The 24,755-nt window shown below is 48.8% G+C and overlaps 1 protein-coding gene across 1 annotated transcript in view; it reads right to left on the bottom strand.

The window, feature by feature from the left end:
* Window positions 1-4,157: 4,157 nt before the first annotated feature.
* The window catches only part of Wdr1 (WD repeat domain 1), a 33,755-nt gene continuing 13,157 nt past the window's right edge, over window positions 4,158-24,755 (bottom strand). Inside the window, exons 4-15 of the mRNA XM_032915877.1 lie at window positions 23,284-23,431; window positions 22,057-22,237; window positions 17,297-17,374; window positions 16,996-17,076; window positions 16,496-16,729; window positions 13,650-13,737; window positions 11,647-11,803; window positions 10,201-10,288; window positions 8,165-8,275; window positions 7,247-7,420; window positions 6,861-7,005; window positions 4,158-5,251 (exon numbers count right to left, since the gene is read on the bottom strand). Coding sequence (XP_032771768.1) covers window positions 5,145-5,251; window positions 6,861-7,005; window positions 7,247-7,420; window positions 8,165-8,275; window positions 10,201-10,288; window positions 11,647-11,803; window positions 13,650-13,737; window positions 16,496-16,729; window positions 16,996-17,076; window positions 17,297-17,374; window positions 22,057-22,237; window positions 23,284-23,431 — 1,592 coding nt within the window. The 3' untranslated portion in view covers window positions 4,158-5,144. The remainder of the gene's footprint in view (window positions 5,252-6,860; window positions 7,006-7,246; window positions 7,421-8,164; window positions 8,276-10,200; window positions 10,289-11,646; window positions 11,804-13,649; window positions 13,738-16,495; window positions 16,730-16,995; window positions 17,077-17,296; window positions 17,375-22,056; window positions 22,238-23,283; window positions 23,432-24,755) is intronic.

Genomic DNA, 24,755 nt, shown 5'->3' with positions numbered 1-24,755 from the left:
CCAGACTCCAACTCTCTGGCCCTTGGGCTCTCTGAAAGTACGTTCACAGAACTAAGGCCTCCTATAACATGGGAGTGGATTCTCTCTCTCTCTCTCTCTCTCTCTCTCTCTCTCTCTCTCTCTCTCTCTCTGCGTGTGTGTGTGTGTGTGTGTGTGTGTGAGAGAGAGAGAGAGAGAGAGAGAGAGACCACATGCCACCTCTTCTGAGACTAACAATGCAAACTAGACTGGAGATTATAGGAGCTGAGACCTAAAACCACTTGGAGTTGGAACAACTCTTAAACAATGGGCCGATAGGTGACATTCATGGTGACTTGAGAAATTGGGACTCTTTGATAGATGCTTAAAATGAATGAATCATATCCCAAATAATGTTTCAAACTGGTAAATGGATACAAGGAAAATCCAAGCTGGGTTTCAACTTAATAGAAGATAGGAAGTCAGTGGCTGTGGTTTCAGATTGCTCGAGACAATTAATTAATGTCTGGCTTCTCACTGGTCTACTTTGGGGACAAGTGTCCAAGATGAAGGCCCAGAGCTCTCTGCAGAATGGATCAAGTCCTTGCCCTCTTCTACGGAGACCAGATTTTCACTTGCTTTAACAAAAACAATGTATTACACATTAGAGAGATTTTCTAAAATGTAAAACAATGCCGTTTTAGGGGGTGTTTTTCTGGTAAGTGTGCTCTGATGAATGCTGGGTCTACCGACTTCTTTAAATACACTCGTGTAGTTTTGCTAGGACTTCAGTGGCACATCCCGTGATCACAACCTCTTAGGGTCTTTAAGGAGGGTCTACATTTCAAAGCCCACCCACCTCCAGGTCCATACTGGGAGCAAGTGACTTGCTGAGGAAAGCCACCTCATATCACACAATAGTAACTCCAAAAGATCTGTGGAGAAGTAGTTGTCTAGTCACCACCGCTGTACCACGCCACCCCCACCCCCACTACTCCCACTACCACCCCCACTACCCCCACCACCAGCACCACCACTGTGTCAGTGCAGTGTCTGCTTCTCAAAGCCAAGCTTGGTTTCTGCTTCAGTTTCATGTTCAGTTTGCACGTGTACACTACAAAACCCCAGTACTGAAAGCTGCCGACCCCAGCATTTGGGAGGTGGAGGCAGGAGGGGCAGGGTGTCAGGGCTAGCCTTAGCTACATAGCAAGTCTATGAAGAAAAAAAAAAGCAGTTCTGTTCTAACACACCCGTAAGAAGGCTGCTTTTTTTTTTTTTTTTTAAGATTTATTTTATGTATATGAGTACACTGTAGCTGTCTTCAGACACCAGAAGAGGGCATCGGATCCCATTACAGATGGTTGTGAGCCACCATGTGGTTGCTGGGAATTGAACTCAGGACCTCTGGAAGAGCAGTCAGTGCTCTTAATTGCTGAGCCTTCTTTCCAGCCCAAGGGACCGTTTAATAAGTCTAGTATTGATTCTTTTGACCCTGGGGACAGGGCTGGGGGTGTAGCTCAGTGGGAGAGCACTGGCCCAGCAGGAGACACCCTGGGTTCCATCTTAGCATCAGAAATAAGAGTGTATTCTGCTTCCTGACCAATGCCTGCTGTACAGGAGACTGCTCTGGAAGGGCAGTGCTGGGTGGAGACAGGCTGTATCCTTGATCCCACTGGAGTCAACCATCTCCTAAATTGGGCCTTTTCGTCTTAGCATCTAACATATTAGTGTAACCCCCCAAAAAAGAGTCCAGTACACTTGGTTTTTAATTCAGATTTCCTTTTAATTGAGCAATTAACTTTTAAATTGAAAGTACATTGTTTTCATACAATATATTCTGGTCATGGTTTCTCCTCCCACTTCTCCCAGATTCTCCCCACCTACACAACTCAAAGCCTTCCTTTTCCTTAGTGAAAAAAAAAAGGCAAAAATAAATGAAAACAAACCACACACACACACACACACACACACACACACACACGCAAAGCATGAGAAACATATACCTGCTCTCTCTCTCATCCCATATACACAAAACTGGAAACCATAATCCACAAGCAAAAGACCTGTAAGGCTATTAAAAACAAAACAAAAGAACTCAAAATACCAATGTGTTTGTTTTGGCCAGACAAAACCAAACCAAAACTCGCCCCTAATACCCATGACTTTGTGTTGACTAGCTACTGCTGGGCATGAGACCTACCCATCCTTAGGTATGGTTAGTATATTCAGTGAGACTCCACTGGAGAAAACTAAACGCACTCACTCCCTCAGAGTGAGATAGGCATCCACTGTGCCTAAGGCCAGCTGATGAGCCTGGCTGGTGGACAAATATGCTGATTCTGTGTAGCCTGAGGTGTGTGTGTGTGTGTGTGTGTGTGTGTGTGTGTGTGTGTGTGTGTGTGGGGTGTTTCTTGTGTGTTTGAGGGGTGTGTGTGTTGTGTGCTTCTTGTGTGTGGTGTGTGTGATGTATGTGTTTCTTGAGGGGTGTGTGTGTGTGTGTGTGTGTGTGTGTAGTATGTGTGTGTGTTTCTTGTGTGGTATGTGTGTGGTGTTTCTTGTGTGTGGTATGTTTCTCCTCAGATCTTTGCTGTCTCAAATGCAGCTGACTGGCACAGAGCTATCATTCTGGCCCTAAGAAGATGAGGACAGGTCCCGTCCATTACTGTTGAATGCCTCTCCAAGAAATCAGTGACTGCAGCTGGGTTCTCAGGTGTGTGGCCACCAGTAATGACAAATGGGGCTTTCACCATGACAGTTCGTGTTCCCTTGACAGTACATACAGATCTCTCTTGTTGAAATAGCAAAGATCATAGGTGCGGGCCATCTTTTATTCTTTTTGAAAAGTCACCAAAGAAATGAAGCCACACTATCATGCCTCAGAGCTTGATAGGTATTATCCTGCAACATGGTTTCTTCTTTTTTTTAAAGATTTATTTATTTCATGTATGTGAGTACACTGTAGTTGTCTTCAGACACACCAGAAGAGGATCCCATTACAGATGGTTGTGAGCCACCATGTGGCTGCTGGGAATTCAACTCAGGACCTCTGGAAGAGCAGTCGGTGCTCTTAACCACTCAGTCATCTCTCCAGCTCCGTTCCTATTCTTGTAGTTTAAAAATTATACTATTTTTATGAAGGAAAAATCCTGCCAGGCAGCAAGCATATCCACGTGGCCCCTAGTTTGGTATAGCTGTCTCCTGCCAGCTTGGATTTGAGATTAATTCTGAATACAGTCAAATGCCACTGCTGTCACCGTTTGTCTTTCTTAGGGACACATTTGGGGGCTGCAGAGATGCCTCGGTGGTTAAGGGTACTTACTGCATAATCATGAGGATGAGAATTCAGGTCCTAGCACTTAGAGAACAATCTAGGCGTCTCCTTTATGCCTATGCCTCCAGCACCAAGGGAGTCAGACGGGTTTGCTGGGGCTTTCGGTCTGAGAACACGCACCCCAGGTTCAGGAAAGCAGCCCTCACTCAAAGCTTCTGGCTCCCAAATATCACTTATACTCACACACATAAATACAGCTTGTTTTAAAAAACAAATAACTTTTCATTGAATTCTCCCAGGGAGCATTCTACTCTGGAGCCATTGGGTCCCACTATCAGCTCTGATGTCTAACTCGGTGTAGTGTGAGGACAAGACAGGTTCCCCTCTCTCAAGTGCTGCCTGCGTTCATCCACCCACTGACTCCTTGATAGGAAAGCATCCCTTCTCAATGCCATGTTTCTGACCTTGTTCTGTAGCTTGAATTTCAAAGTGTAATTTAATTTTCTTGACTTCTGCCATCCTTTTACAGATTAATGGCAGAATCAACATCAAGAACCAGAGAGAAAAGGTTTGTATAGGGACTAAAACCTACACCAAAGAACAGTGCTTTGAGTTGTTTTGGGTGCAGGAGAAGTTTTCTCCAACACCTAGACCCAGTTCCTGGCAGGAGGGGGAGATAGGGTGGGGACAGCCTCAGGCCCAGTGCTCAGTTACAAATGAAACTGGCTTCTAAGAAAGTGGGTGGGCCAGGCCATGTGGGGTCTGGAAGCAGAGATGGGTACAGGACTAGGAGTCTTGGTTTCTCTTGGGCTGTCATTCCATGTGATGGCTACAATGTGGCTTTAAAGACCCCACCAGAGAAGCTGGCTGGTGGGCCCCCCCAAGTCCCCCATCCTCCCACACGCACCACCACACAGAGCCAGTGATCCACAATCAAGAGAAAAGATATTTAATTATTTCTCAGTCTAATTACTCTTAAAGCGTTCAAAGTGTTTTCACAAGTGCAAGGGGAGGGATTGTTCTCAGCCAACATTTACCAGTGATTCCGACACACGCAAAGAAACTGCCAATCACGGTGCTTTATACTTACTTTAATTTCTGCACTGAAAAAGAAAAAAAAGGTAAAAACATGACAAATTACAGCAACATCATCTTGTCCTTAATCTTGCTCTTGGGGCCAGAGTTGGGAAGAGACAGGGAAACATTGAAGCGTGGTAATCACATGACCAGGACACCTCAGTCTGGCTAACCAGGGCTCTACTTGTCTGGACAAGCACTGTCAGCGCGCCAGGTCAGGAACAAGACAGACAACAGTCAAGATACGTTTAAAAAAAAAAAAATTCTCATGATTCCATTCTTAAAAATCAAGCACAAAATCTGACAATGAGATCAAGGTTCACATGTCCCCATGGGATCTGGGGATGGCTCCAGGGAGGCAGCCATGTAACATGACTTACACAGAGGAACAGACCTGCTCTACACAGAATGCTGACAGCTCTGCACAGCGGCTCCTCCTTCCCAGTGCACTGCATCCTGCGTGAGAAAGGGGAGCCGTGGCCTGCTCCCTATCCAGCTCCCTGATAAGCTGCAGAGCCACAGGGGCTTGGGGCTGTGCTTGGAGGCTGCTGCCTCTGGAATGCTCCACGCTCTCACGGTCTGGTGGGCTGTAAGTTCTTAGGCTCGCTCCACTGCTGTTTTAGTGCTCGCTTTATTTCTTGTGTGCAAACTGTTACTGTCTAAAGCTCTCAGAAGGACGCGTACAGACATGGACACCCTGAAGAGAGGAGGGTACTCGCAGGCCCTCCCCACTCCCAGGGCAGGCAGGAAGGGGAGCGTTACAGAAATAGTTAAGAGAAGGGTGCTCCGAGGCAGTTAACTCTAGTCCCTGATTCGGTCCATTGGGTGAGCGGTGTCCTCAGTAGGTGATTGTCCACTCCTTCACAGAGGCGTCATGGGAGGTGGTGACCAGTGTGTGTTCGTCCAGCCAGGCCAGACTGCTGACGTGGTGCAGCCGGTGGGCATCTGGGAAAAGAGTAGAATTTGAAGAAATGGTTTCATTTTGCCTCTACCTATATTTAAGAAGAGAGAGCCACTGGGCCAAAGCCAGAATCAGAAACTACCACAGTGACAGTTCCATTTTCACAAGGACAAGTCTGAGGTCAGACGCAAGAGCAGGTGAGCCAGCAGTACCTCCTGGCTTCTGACCACCTACACCAGTGATTCCGTTCTCACGGTCAGGGTGATCATGCAGATCACCAGTCAGACAGGATGGAACAAGGTCTACAGGAGCTGCACTTAGAGCCGAACCAGACAAGCAGGGAAACCAGCCAGCTTCACAATGGCTCTGGCTGTACTCAACACAGACAAAACAGCTACGCTTTAAGCACTAGAATATGACCAGTGCCTGTATGCTATGTACACTGCTATGCTAAACACTGTTAGCTGACACTAACAATGGTTTGAAGTGTATCAATGGTACATTTTATGTTGCTATGCCATTTCTCATGGAGGACTTGAGATCTTTAGATTTTGATGTCTGAGAAGGTCCTGCTACTAGTGTCACATATGGCACTTGAGTGTTAAGAAATGTATTGAGGACCTGTCTGGTCCAACTGCCATCTCACCTGTACTATTCTTGACTCCAGCCATGAGAGTGGCACCTCTGTGGTTCATTCAGCTCAAACTTCTCAAAGTTCTAAGGGGCCTCTAAGTTCCAGGAAAGAGGTCCCCCTATAGGATCCCTGTTCCCTATACCTAGGTGGCTCCCAGCCTGGTTCAGCAGCCCCATTCAAGTGTGGCAGACGTATCTCGGGAAGGAGGTCAAGCCATCCTGGTCTTAGAACTCTAAGTGCAGCACTCTCTCCACAGCAAGGCCAGCTCCAAGGACCTTCAATTGGGAGTCTGAGCACAGCAGACTGATGCTATGTCCATTCTATACACTACTCACCCTGACACATTACCTTCCTGATCCATTTCATTTGTGAATTTTCTAGATTCCCTTATAAACCAAAATGGCTCCTTGGAAGCTATTTCAGGGCTCTTCCTCCTGGTCTGCCTTTCCTGGACAGCAGGCCTGTCTGACTTGTAGCTGATGGAGGTGGTCTCGGGAAAATGTTGTGTCCCAGTGAACACAAGGCTATCATCTGAGGAGCAGGTAGACCATGGGGACAGTACAAAAATGGCACTCACTCAGGAACCTAACATGGAGCGATCAGCAGGAGCAGTGGGAAGACGCTGGATAATCAGGTTAAAAACCTGTCTCCTTGGAAAAGCATGGTTCCAATAACCCTTCTACTGACAACACCACGGTGGGACCAAGGCAACATGGTTGCCGGGTAAGGCACAGATGGGGTGGAAAGGAAAACATGTCAAAGCTTTCTTTCCCTCATGTCTGTCCTCCATTTGGAGATCAAGGGCTCTTACTGGAATGAATGTCTCAGGACTCCTCTGCAGGCCAGCAGAGTGCCTGCTGTGTGCTGGAGGGAAGAATGGAGCCACATCTCATCAGGTCACTTCCTAAAGCACAGACCCCAGGGTCACCTGACCCTAGAAACCATGAACAGGGTACTATTTCTGGTGAAGCCCACATAGCCCGGGTCTGAGACAGGCTGAGGCCCAAGGTGGGAGTTACCTTGGATCTTGACTTTGGTCTCTGGGTCACTCAGTGTCCACACATATACCATCATGTCCATGCCGCCAGAGGCAAAGTGTTCATTATCTGGTGACCAGGCCAGGCACACAATTTTTGCATGGTGTCCATAAAAAACATTATTCTCCTGGTACAGAAAGAAAACAAATTCGTTAGTATCAGAGCTGAGGCCAGCCCAGGAAGAAACAAGGAGCAGCCCCACTACCTGATCACTACACCCGCTCACAGCATCCTCTCAAGAGCCCCACCAGGTGCCTGCCATTCATGAAGATGAAGACATGGCTGAGGAAGGCAAAGCCCAAGACCTCTGGCTACAGTACTCCCCCACGCCCTCCAGTATAGGACGGAGGGGTCTGCACCCTACTCACCGAATAGCCATCAGCTACACTGAACACTGTGACCACCTTGCTGGCATCACACACAGCCAGGAAGGCACCGTCATGAGAGTAGGCCAAGTCTGTCACTGGCCCCTTGGCTTCTAGGAGTTTGCCTTCATCCTTTAGTGTGGCACCCAGGATGGAGTACACACGCACATTGCCATCCTGTAGGCAGACAGAAAGCAGTCACTCTTAACATAAATATCATGAGCCCCTACATAGGAGAAAGTCAGCATTTCAGTAAAGAAATGCTCTGCCACAGCTCAGTAGGCAGTGTGTGCCCTGGGCTCTACCTGCCAAGAAATGGCTGACTCCTCTCCACAGACCCCCTTAAGTGCTTCACCTCAGCCTCTTCCTCAGAAATGACTGGACCCCAGGGTTCCCAGTCTCATTCTGGGTGTTGTCTGGCTAAGGGGGCCCCATAGATAGTGGTCATGGTTCCTCGAAAGGTCAACCTGGAGAAAACTGCACAAACAGCTTCCCAGCCTCTAGAGATATCACTTGTACAGGGCAAGCTGCATCATACGAGCTTCTTGTCACCATGTGCCAGGTATACCTTGTGTGATGGCTATTCTTGGTTGTCACTTGACTAAAATCCAGACAGGTACACCTCTGAGGTTCTCCTCCCCCCTCTTAATTAAATCACTTGGAGAGAGAAGATCTGCTTTTAACATGGATCACTGAGGTAGGAACATGCACCTTTAATCTGGCCACTCCTCCTACTGGCAGCCTATACAAAGGACATGGGAGAAGGAAGCCTTGCCTTCTTTGCTTGCTCTTGTTGGCAAGCCCATCCTTTCATAGCATTCGAGCTTACTTCTTTGGGATTCTGGCATATACTGAATGCCTTGGCCTTCTCTGAGCCCCAGATCAGATGCCAAAGTCGTTGGATAAAGAAAAGGGCCTTACCGAGCCACCAACAGCCACTGTGTCCCCACCAGGGTGCACAGCAACAACTTCAGGCTCGTAGCCAGGGTTGTCGATGCTGAAGCATTTCTTCTGGTCCTTCAGAAGGACAATCTGTGACATAGAAGATGTAGTCAAATCAGTGGACCCTTGAGACGCTGATCATCAGCAGGAAAACCGAGTTCTGGTTAGTGGCTCTTGGCTCTAAGCCACAACCTGGTCAGTCTCAACCTTTTGATGAAGGCACCACCTTCCTCCCCATCAGGACTATGTTACTGTTAGCTGATGGTCAGAACTTGAGAAAATGTTCAGTGACGGAACCATGTGAAGTGCTGGTCTCTGAAGGGTAAGGGATAGAATCACCAGGAAAGGACTTGACTCGCTACTACTCTGAGACAACCGGCAAGTTCTACGCTGCTTTAAAATAAAAGTAGAAACTGTGTGTATGGAGAAGGCCTCACCACTCTCAGCCATGCTGGGGCCAGCCGTATTTAGCTGAGTGACAGATACTTCCCTGTGTTCACTGTCAGGGCTCTAGAGAAATGTGGTGGACTGATCTTGACTAAGCTACCGGCTGATTAGGAGTCCAGGTCACACACAGACCTTGGATTGTCCTCGACAACTAGCAGGTAACATGGTGTATACATATGCATAGAGAAAACCCTTCTGTGTGGGAGCTGGCGCCCTGAACTGCTAGGACACTGTAGAGGAATTTGCCATTACCTTCTGCATGGCAGGGAGTCTGAGTCCCTGCTCTCACCCACCTTGGCTAATTCTGCAGATCAGCCTCAGGGTCAGCTTACAGCCACAGTGACCTCAGTTGAAGTAAGTGGGGAGACAAGGTGTCTGTCTGAGGCCTTGCCACAGAAAAGGCCCTAAGTCCTCATGCACTGTCTGCCAGGGCCAGGTGCTGATACAAGGCTGGCAGAGCTGCCAGAGAAGTAGCCTGCCCAGGGCACTGACTGCACGCAGCACATTCCTTTGTGTGCCCTCTGGCTGGCCCAGACTGAGTGTAGTAATTATTTGGCAGGAACATCTGATTATCTGGGACACAGAATCCACTCTCTCTTTTCAGGGAGGGGCAGGGAGCTCCTGAATGGCCCTTTCTTCAGCAGGGTCTATTACTCATGCCAACTGGAACCACTAGTCAGTTGCTGGCCCTAGCCACATGATGGGATGCTTGGGTTTGCAGAGATGACGTGGTGAAGCAGAATTTTACACAAAGTAGGTCAGGCACAGATGTGAGCCGAGCGCTCTGTTCTAGCCACTCTAAAGGAAAAGGTATGCAGGGACTTCAGAGTTAGAACCTAACGTGGCCTGGGCTTCACCTTATCCTCATGTGGCAGTGCCATTCAACAGCTAAGCTATGCAAGGAGTAGGACAACTGTATCTTCCTGACCAGCCTCAAGAGCTAAGAGAGGGTCAGGAATTGATTCAAATCACACAGCTCCACCAGGGAAAGGCTAAGATAAGAAGGATAATGACTAAAGCACATAGCTGAGAGCCTCAGACCCTTATCCAGCTCTGCCCTTTTCCTGTGCCTAAGAGCAGTGACTCTGAGAAGCCACAGGCACAGCCGCAGGAGCCTGCAGCACAAAACCCTGGCTACAGGTTCTGTCAACTTGACAACAGTGTAGGAGCCACGTGGAGGACATAACCTCGACTGAAGAATTGCTTTAACTGGATTGGCCTGTGGGGCACTGTCTTGTCTGCTAATTGACTCAGGAGGCCCCAATTCCTTGAGCGTGGTAGCATCCCTAGGCAGTCCTAGGATAGGTAAGAAAGACTACTGAGCATAAGCCTTTAATAGACCAGTGAGCAGCGGTCCTCTAGGGTTCCTGCTTTGAGTTCCTGCCCTGCTGGTCCTCAATCATGAACTATGACCTAGATTAAAAGCCAAATAAACCTTTCCTCCCCAGGTTAGTTTTGGTCTGTGTTTTATCACAGTATCAGAAAAAGGAAATCAGGACATGGGTGGAATTCAGAAACTATTACATCTCATATCCCACTACTTCTGGACAAAATGTAGCTAACCATACCTGTCCAATGCACACGACCACGGTATATCCCCCAGGGCCAACAGCTACACACTTTGGCTGAACATCCAGTTTCACAACGCCTTGTCCACTGTTGCGGGGTGGGGAGAAGGGAAGGGAGGGCAGGTTACTTCCATATTCAAGTAGCTCAGTGTGGTATCAATACACACACTGCAGACACTGCAACCACTTGGCTACCTGGAGAAGAAAATCCTACTGTAACCTCTCCTGAAGGGCAACCTGCTGAACTATGAGTGACAAGAGGGACTGAGTCTTTTCATCATGAAGGGAGACCGCAGTAGGGGAAAGGTGACAGCAAGAAGTAGAGGTTAGAGGAGCTGGCAGCTCTTCCTGTCACCTATGCTAAATGCATCCGTACCATCTCCCGCCCATCTGCAACTTTCTAAGTACAAAAAGGACTGAGGATCCTTCTGAGGATCACAGCCGCTCTTCCCAAGAGGGGAACTGGAACTCCAATACCTTTAATGAAGACCCCAGTTCACCCTTCTATTAGACAAATGTTATCAAAGCTCATCTAGAATAATTTCTAGCCACATCTTTCTTGAAAATGTTAACTGGCAAGCTTCCACAGAACTAGGCTAAGCCATGGCTGGCCTCCAGGGTACCCAAGTCCTCCTGACCCTGGTAGCTACAGGCTGAAAACTGGACAACTTTCACAAGTGATGTCACAAGCCAACAGAAAGCACACAGCTGGGGGCCTTGCGTTCTGGGCATCTTCATTCTTAGATGCCCAGTGGTCACTGGGCAGAACACAGAGGACACATACACAGGTCTGCTGCCAGTCAGATCCATGTCTGGGGTGAGGGGCTCATAAAGATGTCCCCCAAGATCCCATCGTTCTCCAGGCCAGACACATTCCTAACAGGATTCAAGTCAAGAGAGGCCATGATGGGAGTCATCAGGACTACATGATGGATGGGAGTAGAGAGCAGGGCTATTTGTCAGTTCGTGTAGGGAGGTCTTGCGAAGGTTGGTGAGTCTGCTTCTGGGCTGGCTCTAGTTCCTGTCTGCTCGCACCTATCATCATTGTGGATGGATACCTCTGATTCAGTGTCACATGCCCACTTATACCCTAACAGGAGCTTGGTCCTCACACCCAGCACCTGGCATGTCATGAGCCTTTCAGTGTCACCTGACTTTTAACAACCTAAGCTCCACTGCCCCTGCTTCTACTGACAGAAAGATACATAGGAGAGCAGATAAGTTAATGACTCGTGGGGCTGCAGTCTGCTTTGGGGCACAGTCTACACATGTAAGCCTAGTTACTAGAGCCCTGTTGCTCAACACGCTGGGTTTAACACCTGAATGATGTACAAAACAAACAGAAAGGGCAGACAGGAACCACCCTTGACCTGGAACCTTCACAGGTACCTGTGGCTCATGCTGGGCCTCTTCAGATCCATGCTAGCTTCCTCAGGCAGGACTTACCTGTAGTCCCTCAGTGTGAGGTTGGTGTACCGCACTGTGTCGTCCATGCTGCAGCTGACCAACTGCCCAGACTCGTCCACAGTCATCCTGGACACCTGATTTGTGTGGCCTTTTCCAGAGAAGGAGTCATTCTCTCCTGTCTCTGAATCCCAGTAATGTGGGGTGTGATTAAGGAGAAACCAGACATCAGGATGGTGGCACCTACAGCTCTAGGGAGCCATGGCTGCCCTTCGCACAGGCAGAGGATACTGCAGAAAGGACAGGAGGTTTTCCCATGGATGGCCAAGCTTGGGATTTCAGTGAGCTAAGGCAGTCTGAGCCAGAGGGTAAGCCTGGCTACTAGCCAAAGACCAAAGCAATAAACAGCACAACCTTCTTTTAAGAATGCATGCAAAGCCAATGTACTGGATAGGAAGACTCACTTGTCTATGATGGCCATGACAGCTGAGATGCCTCATGTGTAATAGTCTAAAACTGAAGTGTCTGAGTATTGATACAATGCCACGATAGGCCAGGAAGGTCTATGACATGTGGCAGTTGCAGTCTGCACACAGACACACAAGAAACACTGTATAGTACTATAACCTCTAAACTGTAGGGTATACATGAAACAAATGAATTTCAGGTTTAAACTTGGATCTCATTGCCAAGGTAGACATCTCTATGTAAACTCCTAGGAGACAAGAACAAGGGTAAAACACTTTTGACTAGAACAATTCCAGATTGTGTGATGTGCTCTAACTAGCACCACTGACTACTCCTGGAGCAGCCTCTTTGAGGTGGGCTTCTGCAATGACTATGAAGCACCACGTTCAGAGAACAGCATGGTTCATGTGTCACTCACTACCCACGGAATATGAGTCAAACGCTCATTTTGTATTTTGTCTTTCCTGCATCAGTAGCCGAGGCTCGGACTACCTGCAGGTCAGCTGGCTGTGCCCCAGTGCTCAAGTAACTACTGCCCAGATGCTACTGGGTGCCATCCTGGGGTAGAGGAGGCCCATCTTACAGGGGTGGTGTGTGGATGCTAAACCTCGGGTGCATTGGCATAAGGTGTGGCTAAAGTGTACAACAAAAGAGAATCCTTCCAAGTGACCACCATCATTTCCGTGGGAGCTCAGTATACAAGCCCTGTGGGAATGGAAATACAGACATGGGCACTAAAGATTCGAGTGTGATTGCAAAAAATGCGTAAGGACATAGGTGGTGCTGATGGCCCTGGTTACACTACAGAGCAGACTGGCCCAAGGGACTGCTTGGCCACCAGCTGTGACACTTTTCCTTGCCTAGTGGTAGAGGGTGGATTATCCACCCTTTCTAGGCTGAGTGATCTTCCTGGGTCTTGTGAAAACGTGAGACAAAGTAGGGTTGGAAGACTTAGTGTGACAGTACTGAGACAGCCTGTTCCAGGAAGCCAGCAACATGTAAGAGGCCATCATGCAGAGGCAGCTTCCAGTGGGTACCCAAACAGGTGACAGCGTGAGCGCAAGCATGGCAGGCATGCCTCTAATAGGTTACAAACCTAAGAATTTGCAACTGACTGGGGATGTGGGGCACAGAGAACGCACTCCCTCCTGAGTTCTGGCTCCAGCTCTGTTGTTAGCAGGCCACTGGTTTTGGGAAAGGTACCCTCTGGGTTCCAGTTTCCCCATGTTTAAAGCAAAATCCTCCTGCTGAAGGGTCTGTCCATCCTGAGTCCTAAGATCCAATGATTTAATTGCTAGGGACAGAACTTGACACAGCAATGCAGCATCATTACAAACAAAGGAGCTCAAGTGTCGAGACAGGCACCAAGCTAGTTTGAGCAGAAAGCAGGGCCAAGGCCTTCTGCTGCCCGAGGCCTGGAGTGGTCAAGGGATCAGGTGCAGACAGGTGACCAGAGGTCAGACTGCCTAGTGAGTGCAGCTGGGGCTAGAGCCATCTGGCTGGCCTGGCCTCTAGCACCATGGGAATGGAAAAGTTCTCTTGCCAGTGCCTGTGCCAACCACCCAGTCAAAGGATATTAATATGTCCATCGTGGCTCCCAGAATAGATGTAGGATTTGCCACCATTTTTGTGCACTGTCAGACACTGGATGGATTTACTGTGACCCTGAGAGAGAAAGAGAGAGACAACAGGATGGGTTGAGCTGAGCTGTGCTTGGACTCCAGCTGACACTATCTACAAGTAAGTTCCGAGCCACTCACTACCAGTCACCCATCTCCCAGTCAGCCGGTCTGACAAACTACCAAATGCTGCTTCCCTCAATACCTAAAACCTACCAGGGCTAAGAACAAGGTCTACATCACACAAGGACCTAAGGCACCTGTAGAGGGAAACCTTGCCTCTGCTGTTTCCCATGGGCACATCAGCTGGGTCTCATAGGGAGGGAGGCAGCCAGGATAGAATTAGACAATGGACATCCTGTGTTCAGGCCCTCCTTGGTATTAATTTTTCCTAGGACTCCTCACTACAAATGAAGCAAGAGACCTTGCTGTGTACATAGAACTTTCTAGAGGGGGCCTCTCACTGTCTCTGTTATTGGTTCAGATAGCACTCAAGTGTCCACTAATTTCAGCCTCTCCTTGGGTCCCACTAGCCTCTGCTGTTTTCCAGAACCCTTGATGGCTGTCAGGTCTGCTTCATGCTTGGGACTTTCTCCTTGCGTCTTGTCTCAGAGATTCCATGGGTCTCCTTTGTTGCCACAATGTGGCATTTACCCTCAGAAAACAGTGACAGTCCCAGTCCTTGGTAGAATACATTGAATAATTTCTTAAAGACATGAGCCCAAGCTGTCTTCTGTTCAACCCAGCACAGGCCTCACAGGCACTGAGCATACTGCCTGGCCAAACCTGCACTTAGCAAGATTTCAGGGGGACTCACTGCCTTCGGCAACAGCCTTGCTTGAGTGATTTAAGATTTCAGTCCTCATTATAATGTCTAATCCTCTCTGGGCAGAACTGTTTAAAAAGTTAGTATTCTCAGGTGATTCTGACATAAGCTTGAGAAACATAGGCTAGAGAAAACATCACAAAGGCCAGCTCCAGAGACCCTGACTGAGCCCAGCTGTAAGCCCTTTGCTATAAAGTTCCTAGGTAAGGGAAGGCCATGTAAGTCTCCAGGGAAGACAACTAAGTCACACTGCAGTCTCAAACGTCTGCTTCACTGGAACAGCTTGTGTTCTCTGTAGCCTGAGGATGGCAGCTACCACCCAGCACGACGCATACAGCTACACAGGTAGGCTGAGATGTAGGTTTCTCTGAGATAATGATAACCCTAGAGCTGGCCTAGCCAAGGAGCATTAGCAGGACTCTATGAGCCTTGCACAAGAGGTAGCCCACAGCAATAGTCAGACCAAATGCTTACAAGCCAGCCCATCAGAAACTGCTCTTCTGGGCACAGGTACTGGTAGGGGACTAGGTCTGCCTGACTTCTCACCATTAAGACTGGAGCTACAACTTCACAGTTGCAGTGGTAGCCCTGTTTTGTCATCTGTCGCACACACAGCTATGATCTGAGATCCAACAATAGAGGGGGCTCCCAATTCTATCCTCAGGGCCTAAACCAAGTTACTATGGGGCTGGGAGGTCAGGAGGCCTCTTGCTTCTGTACAATCTCACCTACTGAACGGGGATGTCACCCTGTATGTTTCAGGCCTCTGGAACATGAACCCTCTGGCTGGGTTTCACTGGAGCAGCTTAAAATGCAAGCTCTGGAAACTATCAACAACCAGGATGGGGGTTGAGGCATGGAACCTGTGTGTTGGACAGTTCTAGGTCAACTTGACACAAGCTTAAGTCATCTAAGAGGAGAGAACCTCAATCAAGAAAATGCCTCTGTAAGACTGGGCTGAAGGGCATTTCTTAGTGATTAATCAGGAAGGGGTCAGCCCACTGTGGTACTATCACTAGGCTGGTGGTCCTGGGCTCCAGAAGAAAGGAGACTAAGCAAGCCAGTAAGTAGCACCCTTCCACCGCCTTGGCATCAGCTCCTGCCTCCAGGTTCCTGTCCTGCTGAGTTCCTGTCCTGACTTCCTTTGATGATGAACATTCATATCGAAGTATGAGCCAAGTAAGTCCTTTCCTCCCCAGCTTGCTTTTGGTCATGGTCATGGCTCAGTCAGACATGGCAAAGGTGATCCTAGGAGCTGTCCCTACTACAGGTCTCCTGAGAGGCCAAGGTGACAGGGGCAGATGGAGCTAGGGAAGCACAACATAGCCTGAAGCATATGGCTGGAGTGAATCCCAGGGATGGTTTTAAATCTCAAGTTACGGTCTATCCAGGGTGGCCTTCTGGGCCTCCATTGGAGCCTTGGTAGTGTGTCCAACTTCATCTGCTCCTGTCCTCTACTGCTGTGAACCCCAGGGTCTCTTTCACACTCATGCTCATTTTCAAACTACAGTATGATCCAGATTCATGGCCATCTCCCTGCTGAGCTCATAGCTGAATGCTCTCCTCATTTATTCACTCCTCCCACCCCTTACTCTCCATACTCTTACCACCTTACCTGAGGGCCTCCCACCTCACCCTCCTTGCTCTATAACCTGCCCTAACACTCAGAATGTTCCCACTCTGGTACTGCAGTTGTGAGGTACAGCCCAAGTCCTAACAGAAGGCCAAGTCATTCAGAAGTAGTGACTTCCTGCAGCAAAGAACAGTGGCCTAAAGTCCCCAGACCCCAACTCTGCATTGCTCACAGTACTTCCAGGAGGCTACTAATGCCCCCAAATACCAAGCTACTTCTGCCAAAGCTCCTAGGGCCCAGGAAGCCTGACATCGCTCCTCCACTTGGCCATCCCTGTCTCCCCTCCTTCACAGTAGACCAATGGAGTCTGTTTTCTATCCACAGCATGCCTAGGATAAGACTTACCTTGATGACCCGGAGGGGCTTGCTGGGGTTGTTTTTGTCCAGGTAGTTGATGTATCCAGACAGGGAGATGCTAAGGAGGTGGTCCTTCTGCCAGAGGCAGCCCAGCTGCTGGTCCAGAACATTGGAGCCCATGGGAAACGTGCTGACCACAGAGTTTACATTGACATCCCAAATCTTAGAGGTTTTGTCTCCAGAGGCGGATAGCAAATGGGTGCTATCAGGACTCCAACTAATCTATTTCAACAAAACAGTGTCACGTGTCAGAGGGTTGGAACTGAAGAAGGAACTGAAGGAGGTGGAAGGATGGACCCAGACCCCCCAGGGTTCCTGCTCAGCCACTGGCTGCTCTACCACCTGACTATGACCTTTAAAACTCTGCGCCATGGCTCAACTCTTAGTTGTTTCTATCAAATACTCTCTAGCTTCAAACAATCTTTGACAGCTATCAACACAGAACTGGATGAATTAACACTAGCAGCTTGGGAAACACTCGTACTCACGGCATAAATTCCTCCGTCATGGGCCTTGCTTCCTCCAAGGGCACACGCCTTTTCTCCTGTCTTCCCATCATAAATGAAAATCTTCAAGAAACAAACAAGTTATGTAGAAGCTGGTGCTGTGTGCTATTAGCCCACCATCTCCCCAGCAACTGTAGCTGTACAGTTGGAACCTTGAGCATTCTTTGAATGCAATGAGAGACCTGTGTCTGCTGAGCTTTGTTAACACCCTGAGAAGCGGGGAACAGGGAGCACTGTCATGAGCCTGCCTATGTATAGCCTCCTTCTTTGCCCCAGTTCTTACCTGGCCATCAGCGCTAGCTGTGGCAAATCTGTTCCCATCAGGAGAGAATCGCACACAGTTGACAAAGCGGCTGTGGTCCTGTGGGAGAGAGGGCTGTCACAAACTTGACGAAGCCTGCAAAATCTCTCTACCTAACACATGCCCTCCAGTCCCCACCCTCCCAAACACAGGTAAGGTCCATCAGTCCACAGGACACTTCAGAGCTTAGAGAAGCTCCTAACACAGGTAAGATCCATCAGTCCACAGGACACTTCAGTAAGGTCCATCAGTCCACAGGACACTTCAGAGCTCGGAGAAGCTCCTAAGCATGGCAGTCAACTCAGCATTCCTGCTCCTGCCCAGTCACTGCTGGCTGGAGTCACTCTTCAGTCAGGTCTGTCTCCCTTATCAAGTGCCTCCTGATGCATCCTCTTCCCTCTGGGGCACCAGACTGCTTATTTCCTAGATTGTTGGGCTCTGAGATAGCCATGAGGTAACTCCTGCTAGGCTTATTTAGCGCTGGGGATGTTTGCTGAAGAACAAATGCCTTTAAAAGAAATCAAGCACTGGGGGCTGGAGAGACGGCTCAGCGGTTAAGAGCACCCGACTGCTCTTCCAGAGGTCATGAGTTCAATTCCCAGCAACTACATGGTGGCTCACAACCATCTGTAATGAGATCTGATGTTCTCTTCTGGTGTGTCTGAAGACAGCAACAGTGCACTTAAAATAAATAAAAAAAAAAAAAAAAAAAAAAAAAAAAAAAAGAAATCAGGCACTGGCTGTGACTTTTAATCAGAACTAAGTTTGAAAGCAAGGCCTAACGCAGGCCAGGGCAGTACCCAGTCTTGGGAGGCAGTGATGGCACCAAAGGTCCCTGCTCTAGTTATGGAGTCTCCCTAGTCTGCCTGTTCCACAGAAAGAAAGTAAAGGAGCCACATGTGTCAGCTCACTTCTGGATCCTTCTATTTGGACAGGTATCAGAGCACTCTAGAATTCAGAGGCTAAAGTGCCCATTCCAAGATAGCAGAAGCCTAGAAACCAGAGAGTGGACCGAGGGGTGTGGGTGGGGGCGTCTAAGAGGCAAGTGAAGCTCATCTCTGTGTGAAAGGACATTAGAGTAAAGCAGGTAACAAGTACTCAATTCCAGCCTCTAACAAGCTCCCCGTCACTGGTTCCCTGGGGTCAGACACAGAAACACCTAGTACTTGCATGGCCAGAGGTAGGATGATCCTGGAGGCAACTCCCAGGCACCAGGTCCTCAAGTAAGGCCTGTGACCAAGCTCCAAAGCCCCTACCTTTGAGGGCCTCTTTTGGAAAAGGCACAATCTGGCAGGGGTGAGGTTGTGTGCCCTAAGAGGCAAGTAAAAGCTAGATAGCAGATAATAAACGGGGTGACAGAGCTTACATGAACCCATTTAGAGCCTTAGCTCATCATTCCTTCCTGTAACTCAGCCAGACAGCAAAGTGTACATGGGCAAGAGTCATGTCTGCTCTTGAAATAGACCCTGTGTGCCAGGGAATAGCCAACAGCAGCCCATTAGCCAAAGAAAATGAGTGTTAAAAACAGCGTTTCCCATAGGGAGGGCCCTGTGGTGGAGAGGGAGAGCTGTGGCAAGTTTCACTGAGTCCAGAGGTTGAGCCACTTCGCACGGCTACCTAAATCCTGCCCTTTGCTGAGCCAGACAAGACTTCTGGTTCCTAGCTTAGCGGTCCAGAGGGATCACATTTAATCTCACAGGTTCAGTCTCCAAATTCCCTGTGTGAAGTCATCCCCTTCCCCTGGAACTACTCTTGGCCACTTGTAGCCAAAACTCAATGAACCCAGGTATAGGCTGTGTCAATGAGTTCCCTAAGAACTCCACCCCCCCCCATCTCCTCTTTCTCCCATCTTCATCTTCTTCACTACCAAGAAAACAACTTCAAGTAGACATTCAAATTCAGGTACTCTTGGGCTCCTGGGGGCCTGACTCTGTCATGGCCATGCTTACTATCTGGGTTAAAGACCTATTAAGGATCCTCCACAAAAGTTCTCCTAAATTCCTACTGGTCTCCCAAAGGGAGACTGTCTAGTTAATGTCAGAGCCCTGCTCCAAAATCACAAAGGTCTCCTCCTCTGTGATTCACTTACAGGGACCTGCCAAAGGCTCCGAAGAGCAAACCTATGCCCTCTGAGATGTTTGCTGACACCTCGAGTACCATTGAGTCTGCCAGAGGCATTAAGAGCAGGGAAGGCCAATGCATAGCTAGAATAAGTACCTATTCCAGTAAGGGCAAAGTGTTGCCCTTTCCACGAAGAAGTGGTCCAGTGTAGTCAATCTGCCTTATTTGGTCACCCTGGGTGCCATACTGGGGCTGTGTTTGTCTCTGCAGTTGGCAGATCTGGCACTCAGCAGCAGCTATAGCCAGATCAGCGTTGGTGAGAAGTATTATGTGACAGTCTCCTGCATAATCTCCATCTCTGCCACCATGGCCACTTTCTTTGTTCATGGGTCCATTGGGTAATGACAGGGATAGCCAGCAACAAGGAGATGGTCCTTCCTCCCCATCTCATCCCACGGTCTCTCCTATGACCCTGGACCCTATGACCTATGAACCTCACAGAACTTTTAAAGCTTTCACTAGGAAGGGCTCAATGAATTCCTTAGAATGTCTACGCCTCTAGCTTTCAACATCAGAACCCACATGTGGGTGCTCAGCCCCTGTAACGCACACCTCACCTACCATGTTTTCTGTTGTTCCCCATCTGTCAGTACACCTGTCCTTTAGTTGGGGCAAACTGGAGTCTTCCTGCCCTACCTCACTTCACAGCCAGGAGGAAGACAGAAGGAAGGAAGCCGTATCAGGGCAGACAGCCCATGTCTAGTCCTACAACTGCAGCTTCATTCCTGCTGGCCAGCAGGCCAAGGTCAGACACGTACTCGTTACAGATTCTAAGTCTTTAGTACCTTACCAATGGGTTGGGCCTGTAGGAATAACTTTAGATGCAAAGAACCCTCCCCATAGCTATGGGCTCTGGAGGGGAGGCCTCCTAGTCTGAGAGAGTACAGAGGCACACTGAGCTGGAAGGTAGCAGAACCAACTAGTTCTGTGCCAGGTACTACCTAACCCTTTCTGCCTCTTCCCGGCCTTTACCCAGGATCCAGGGTTGTGACTCTAAGAACTTCAGCATAGAGGGTAGTGCCTACCCCTAGGGACAGGGCCAGCTCGGACTGTGTGGTAGGAGTCTGTATACCATGAAAGAAAGAAGAGATGTGCTAATTTGGGCTCCCAGTGAGCCCATACAGAAAGTGATAGAGAGTGCAGGCATGGGCTCCCTGCCAGCAACAGATTCGAACCCCAAAGCTCCATTAAAACTCTTCAGCTGCTCTGTGCAATTTCTGCCCAAGTCCAATTCACATGAGCAAGAGAAAGGATCACTCCTGCTACGGGAAAGGGAATTCTTTCCAAGAACAGCTCAGACCAAGGCCAAGAGTCCAAACAGTGTGTGAGGGAGGCCCAAGGAAGGCAGACAGCACTATTAAAAAATGGAAGGCCAGCCTCTGGTTACTACAGAAACCTCACTGTCTTCCTTCCCCACCAAGATGAGAACCCAGAAGACTGGCTAGTTTGGCAGTCCTCAACCCACCCATAACCTAAGGGGCATTTTTTTCTGCTTAAGAAAACCTACCTTGAGTCACATGTCTCAACTAAGCTCCCCCAACAGCCATGCTGCCACTACCTACCCATGGTAGCTAGAGCAGACCAGGATAAAAGCTATGGAAGGTTAAGAAGGGCTTGGATCAGCAAGCCTGCTGGACATGCAGGCCTCACTTAGCTTCCCAGGGATGAAACACTACAAAGAGGAAATCCCTAGATAGTCATCGGGTCCCCTAAGCCAAGATCTGTTTATAGAAACTGCCTACTACATGAGTCCTGACTTTGCCCCTGCCAGGGATGCTATGTCTGCTATTTATGATTCTTACTAAAATACTAAAATTAACAGTCTCCCTCAGCAAGCCACTTTAAGGATATCTCATTTCATCCCAGTGAGGGATGGACACTGGAATCACTGACGCTTCTGAAGGATTAGCCTGAAGACCTGAGAAGCACTAAGCTCAACGACCTCCAAGGACAGAAGACGTCCTTTCTGATTAATCAGTCACTCCGTCTCTTATTACCAGAACTAGTACTGGCTGCTTTGTTCATGCTATGTGGAAAAGTCACTGGGAAAGCCAGGGCAAGCAGAGAGCTGCAAGGGCTAAGGGCTGCCCAAGTCACAGAGCCCTCACCCCCAGCTCTCACTCAAGAATCCAGCCTGAGCACTAAAGCAGCAAGGACAAATCATGAGCACTCCTAGCTGCATCCCCTCCCCCGGAACAAGGCCCATAGACCAGCAGCTGTGATGGGAACAGGAGGTGGAGGAGCCTATTACTTGGCCAAGCCAGGGACAACTGCAGAGCAGGGACCTCAAGCAATGCTCCTTAGAGAATAGGCTGATCACTTGGTTCTTCCAATCAGATTCCACACAGCCTCTGTAGGGAGGTACCCTATGGGCCAAACCAGATGTCCTGGAGGCAGATTCTTTGCTAATTTGGTGGCTTAGCTCAACAGAGCCAACTACACTGGCATTTCGCTACTCCCATACTTTGTACATTCACATTATCCTGGGATATACCCTTTACTGGAGCTCACTGCTACATTCCTGTATCCGTACCTAACCACGTCTACCCAGGCCCCACAGTCTCATATATAAAACACAAAGCTCACCCAAAATCCACCTTTAGAAAAGAAAGCTCACTTACACCAATTGTAAACTTGAACTTGAATGGGGGGCCCTCGAAGAACGCAGCACAGTTATCGTCACTCCCTGTTGCTAGTCGGTAGGGCCTGTTCTGCTTGATGTCCACGCTGTTAATGACTTTGTTGTGTCCTGTGATCTCACCCACAGAAGAGCCAGTGTCCCATAAGAAGACAGCTCCAAATCTTTTCAATCAGGGTCAAGGAGAGAGAAATAAGGAGAAAAAGAAAAAGGGGGAAAAAAAAATCAGTCCCAGAAGGAAGTGTCTAGCAGATTTGCTAGAGCACAGGCTAGTGGAGGATGTTGTATGCCTACCTCAGGATGCTACAGGAACGTAAGTCCTAAGCACTCATTTGGGCCCTTTAAGCTCTCTATCCAAAGAAGTCTCAGAAGAGATGGAGCCCATATGGGAAAGGAGCCAGATGTCTACATCTGCAGGGCCCAGTGTCAGCACCTCCAATGTGGATGGTGCTATAGGGAGCAGCACTGGGAACATCTTTCTGCCCTCATTGCTTCCTAACTTTCTTTGGGAAGGCCAGGCAATAGGCAAGTTGCTATCTCCTAGTGGAAAGGAGGGGCCTGCTCTGTGCTGGAACCCCTGACAACATACTGCTGTAGCTACTACATGCTGCTAATAAGAAAACCAGGGCTATAGGTTTCACCCTATTGGTCACTAGCCCCACTGGGGCAGCTACCTCTGCCACAGGACCTATTCACCTCTTTGCACATAAGCAAATGACAGAGAAACTGAGGATATGGGCGCATCCAGGAAAACAAATATACAACAACAACAACAATAAAAACCCTCATGCCCCGACCTTGCTGCAGCTTTGACTGGTTATGTGAAACTGCTTAGAGAGTCCCCCAATAAAGTAAAACATCTACCACCTGGCCCTTTCTTGCTGCCTAGGATACAGGTACAACAACTAGCATCTAGAGTTCCAGGAGGTAAAGGGCTTAGGACACCAGAGTGTGTGGAAAGAGGTGATACTCTGCCTTGGTGACAACCCTACTGTGATGTGAAGTCTCCCTTTATACATGACAAACCGATCCTAAAGTGGTCAGTGTCTCCAACTAATCACACTACTGGGAAAGAAAGGCTGGCACGTTCAGGAGTGGAGCCCCACCTGTCCAAGCAGGTACAGACCTTACCCCAGCCTCCTTCTACAAAGGGCAGGGCAGAGCATGAGTATGGGGTGGGAGCAGGGAAGGGCTGAGGTGAACGACTCACTTCTCCCTTCCTTCCCCGACCACGGCGATCCTCTTACTGTCTTCGGTCCAGGCTATGTCCTTGATCTTCCCAGCGAAAGGCTGGTACTCATACTTTAGAATGTGCTCCTTCTGTGTGGTATCCCAGATCCTTAGCTTCCCAGAGATATCTGCAGGACAGGACAGGGGTAGAAGGACCATACGTTACCAGCAGCCAGGGAAACATGGCCACAACACCCTCACCACCAGCTCTATTTCTTCTTGTCCAGGTTCAAGATTCAGCCCCTCGCAATCAAGAGTTGATATGCCCCCACAAAGCTGTCACAATTCTAGCTGGCCAGCAAACTTTGTATAGGAAGCAGAAAAATCTCAAGGATGGCCAAACCCCAGCAAACCAAGAAGCAATTTCCTGTATGAACATCCCTAACTCTTGGACTGAACCCTCCATCTCTTAAGTATGACAATGCTACAAGTGCCTGCCTCTCTTGTCAGGTACAGGTGCAGCTGAGCATACCATGACACTGATTGCCTGTGGCCACTTGCATCCCATAAGCCTTGCTCCCAAAGGCAAATTTGCAGTCTCGGTCTCCTGAACACCTGCCCTTCCTCCCCATGTGTAAGAACTGGGGCTGAGTAAGATGCTTCTGTGAGATGGATGAGGTAGGCGGTACAAAGAAAGAACACAGACTGCGGTGAGAGTTGTTCCCACTGGAATACTGCCAGCAGATTGTAAAGAAATACTTAGGGCTCACCCACCTCTTCCCAAAATAGCATGATGCCTGTGCCATGGGAAGAAGTGGGAGTGCTTCACCTAACTCTTCAGGCTTACAAAGCTCACATGGCCTCTGAAAAGGCAGGCAGGCAGGCAGGGTGTAGCTTTTCCTGAGGATGCCACACCACTTCAGTGAGCCCTGAGTAGCAGCTGAAAACAGCATCAGTTTTTGGGCTAAGCAGAGGTGACAGGCAGCAAGGGCAGCAGCTAGCAGCCAAGTCTTGCACCAAATCTGTCTCTGCACAGTTATGGCTTCCTGGACCTCATCAAGACCTCATTTCTGGCCGCTCTGTAAAAGCATTATCTACAGGACCATCTCATGAGGTTGCTATGAGGTCAAAAAAAAGTCACAAGTATGAAGTCTTTCTTAGGCTAGTCCTCAGGGTGCAGTCAGTCCTTGTTATAAGTGGACCATGAACTAAGGCTCTGTGCATTAGAGACCTCTACAACATGCAAACCTAGGGCCAAAGTCTAGAGCAGTGGTTCTCAACCTTCCTAATGCTGCAAGCATTTAACACAGTTCCTCATGTTGTGGTGACCCCCAACCATAAAAGTATTTTGATACTACTTCATAACTATAATTTTGCTACTGTTATGGATGGAAATATAAACACCTGTATTTTCCAATGGTCTTAGGTGAGCCCTGTGAAAGGTTTGACCCCTAGGTTGAGAACTGCTGGTCTAGAACCAGGGGATTCACTAGACTTGAAATGCTGTAGCTA

Source organism: Rattus rattus, chromosome 11, assembly GCF_011064425.1.
Source record: "Rattus rattus isolate New Zealand chromosome 11, Rrattus_CSIRO_v1, whole genome shotgun sequence".
Lineage (NCBI taxonomy): Eukaryota > Metazoa > Chordata > Mammalia > Rodentia > Muridae > Rattus > Rattus rattus.
The sequence above is the reverse complement of the archived record's forward strand: the minus strand, read 5'-3'. Positions and strand labels throughout refer to the sequence as shown.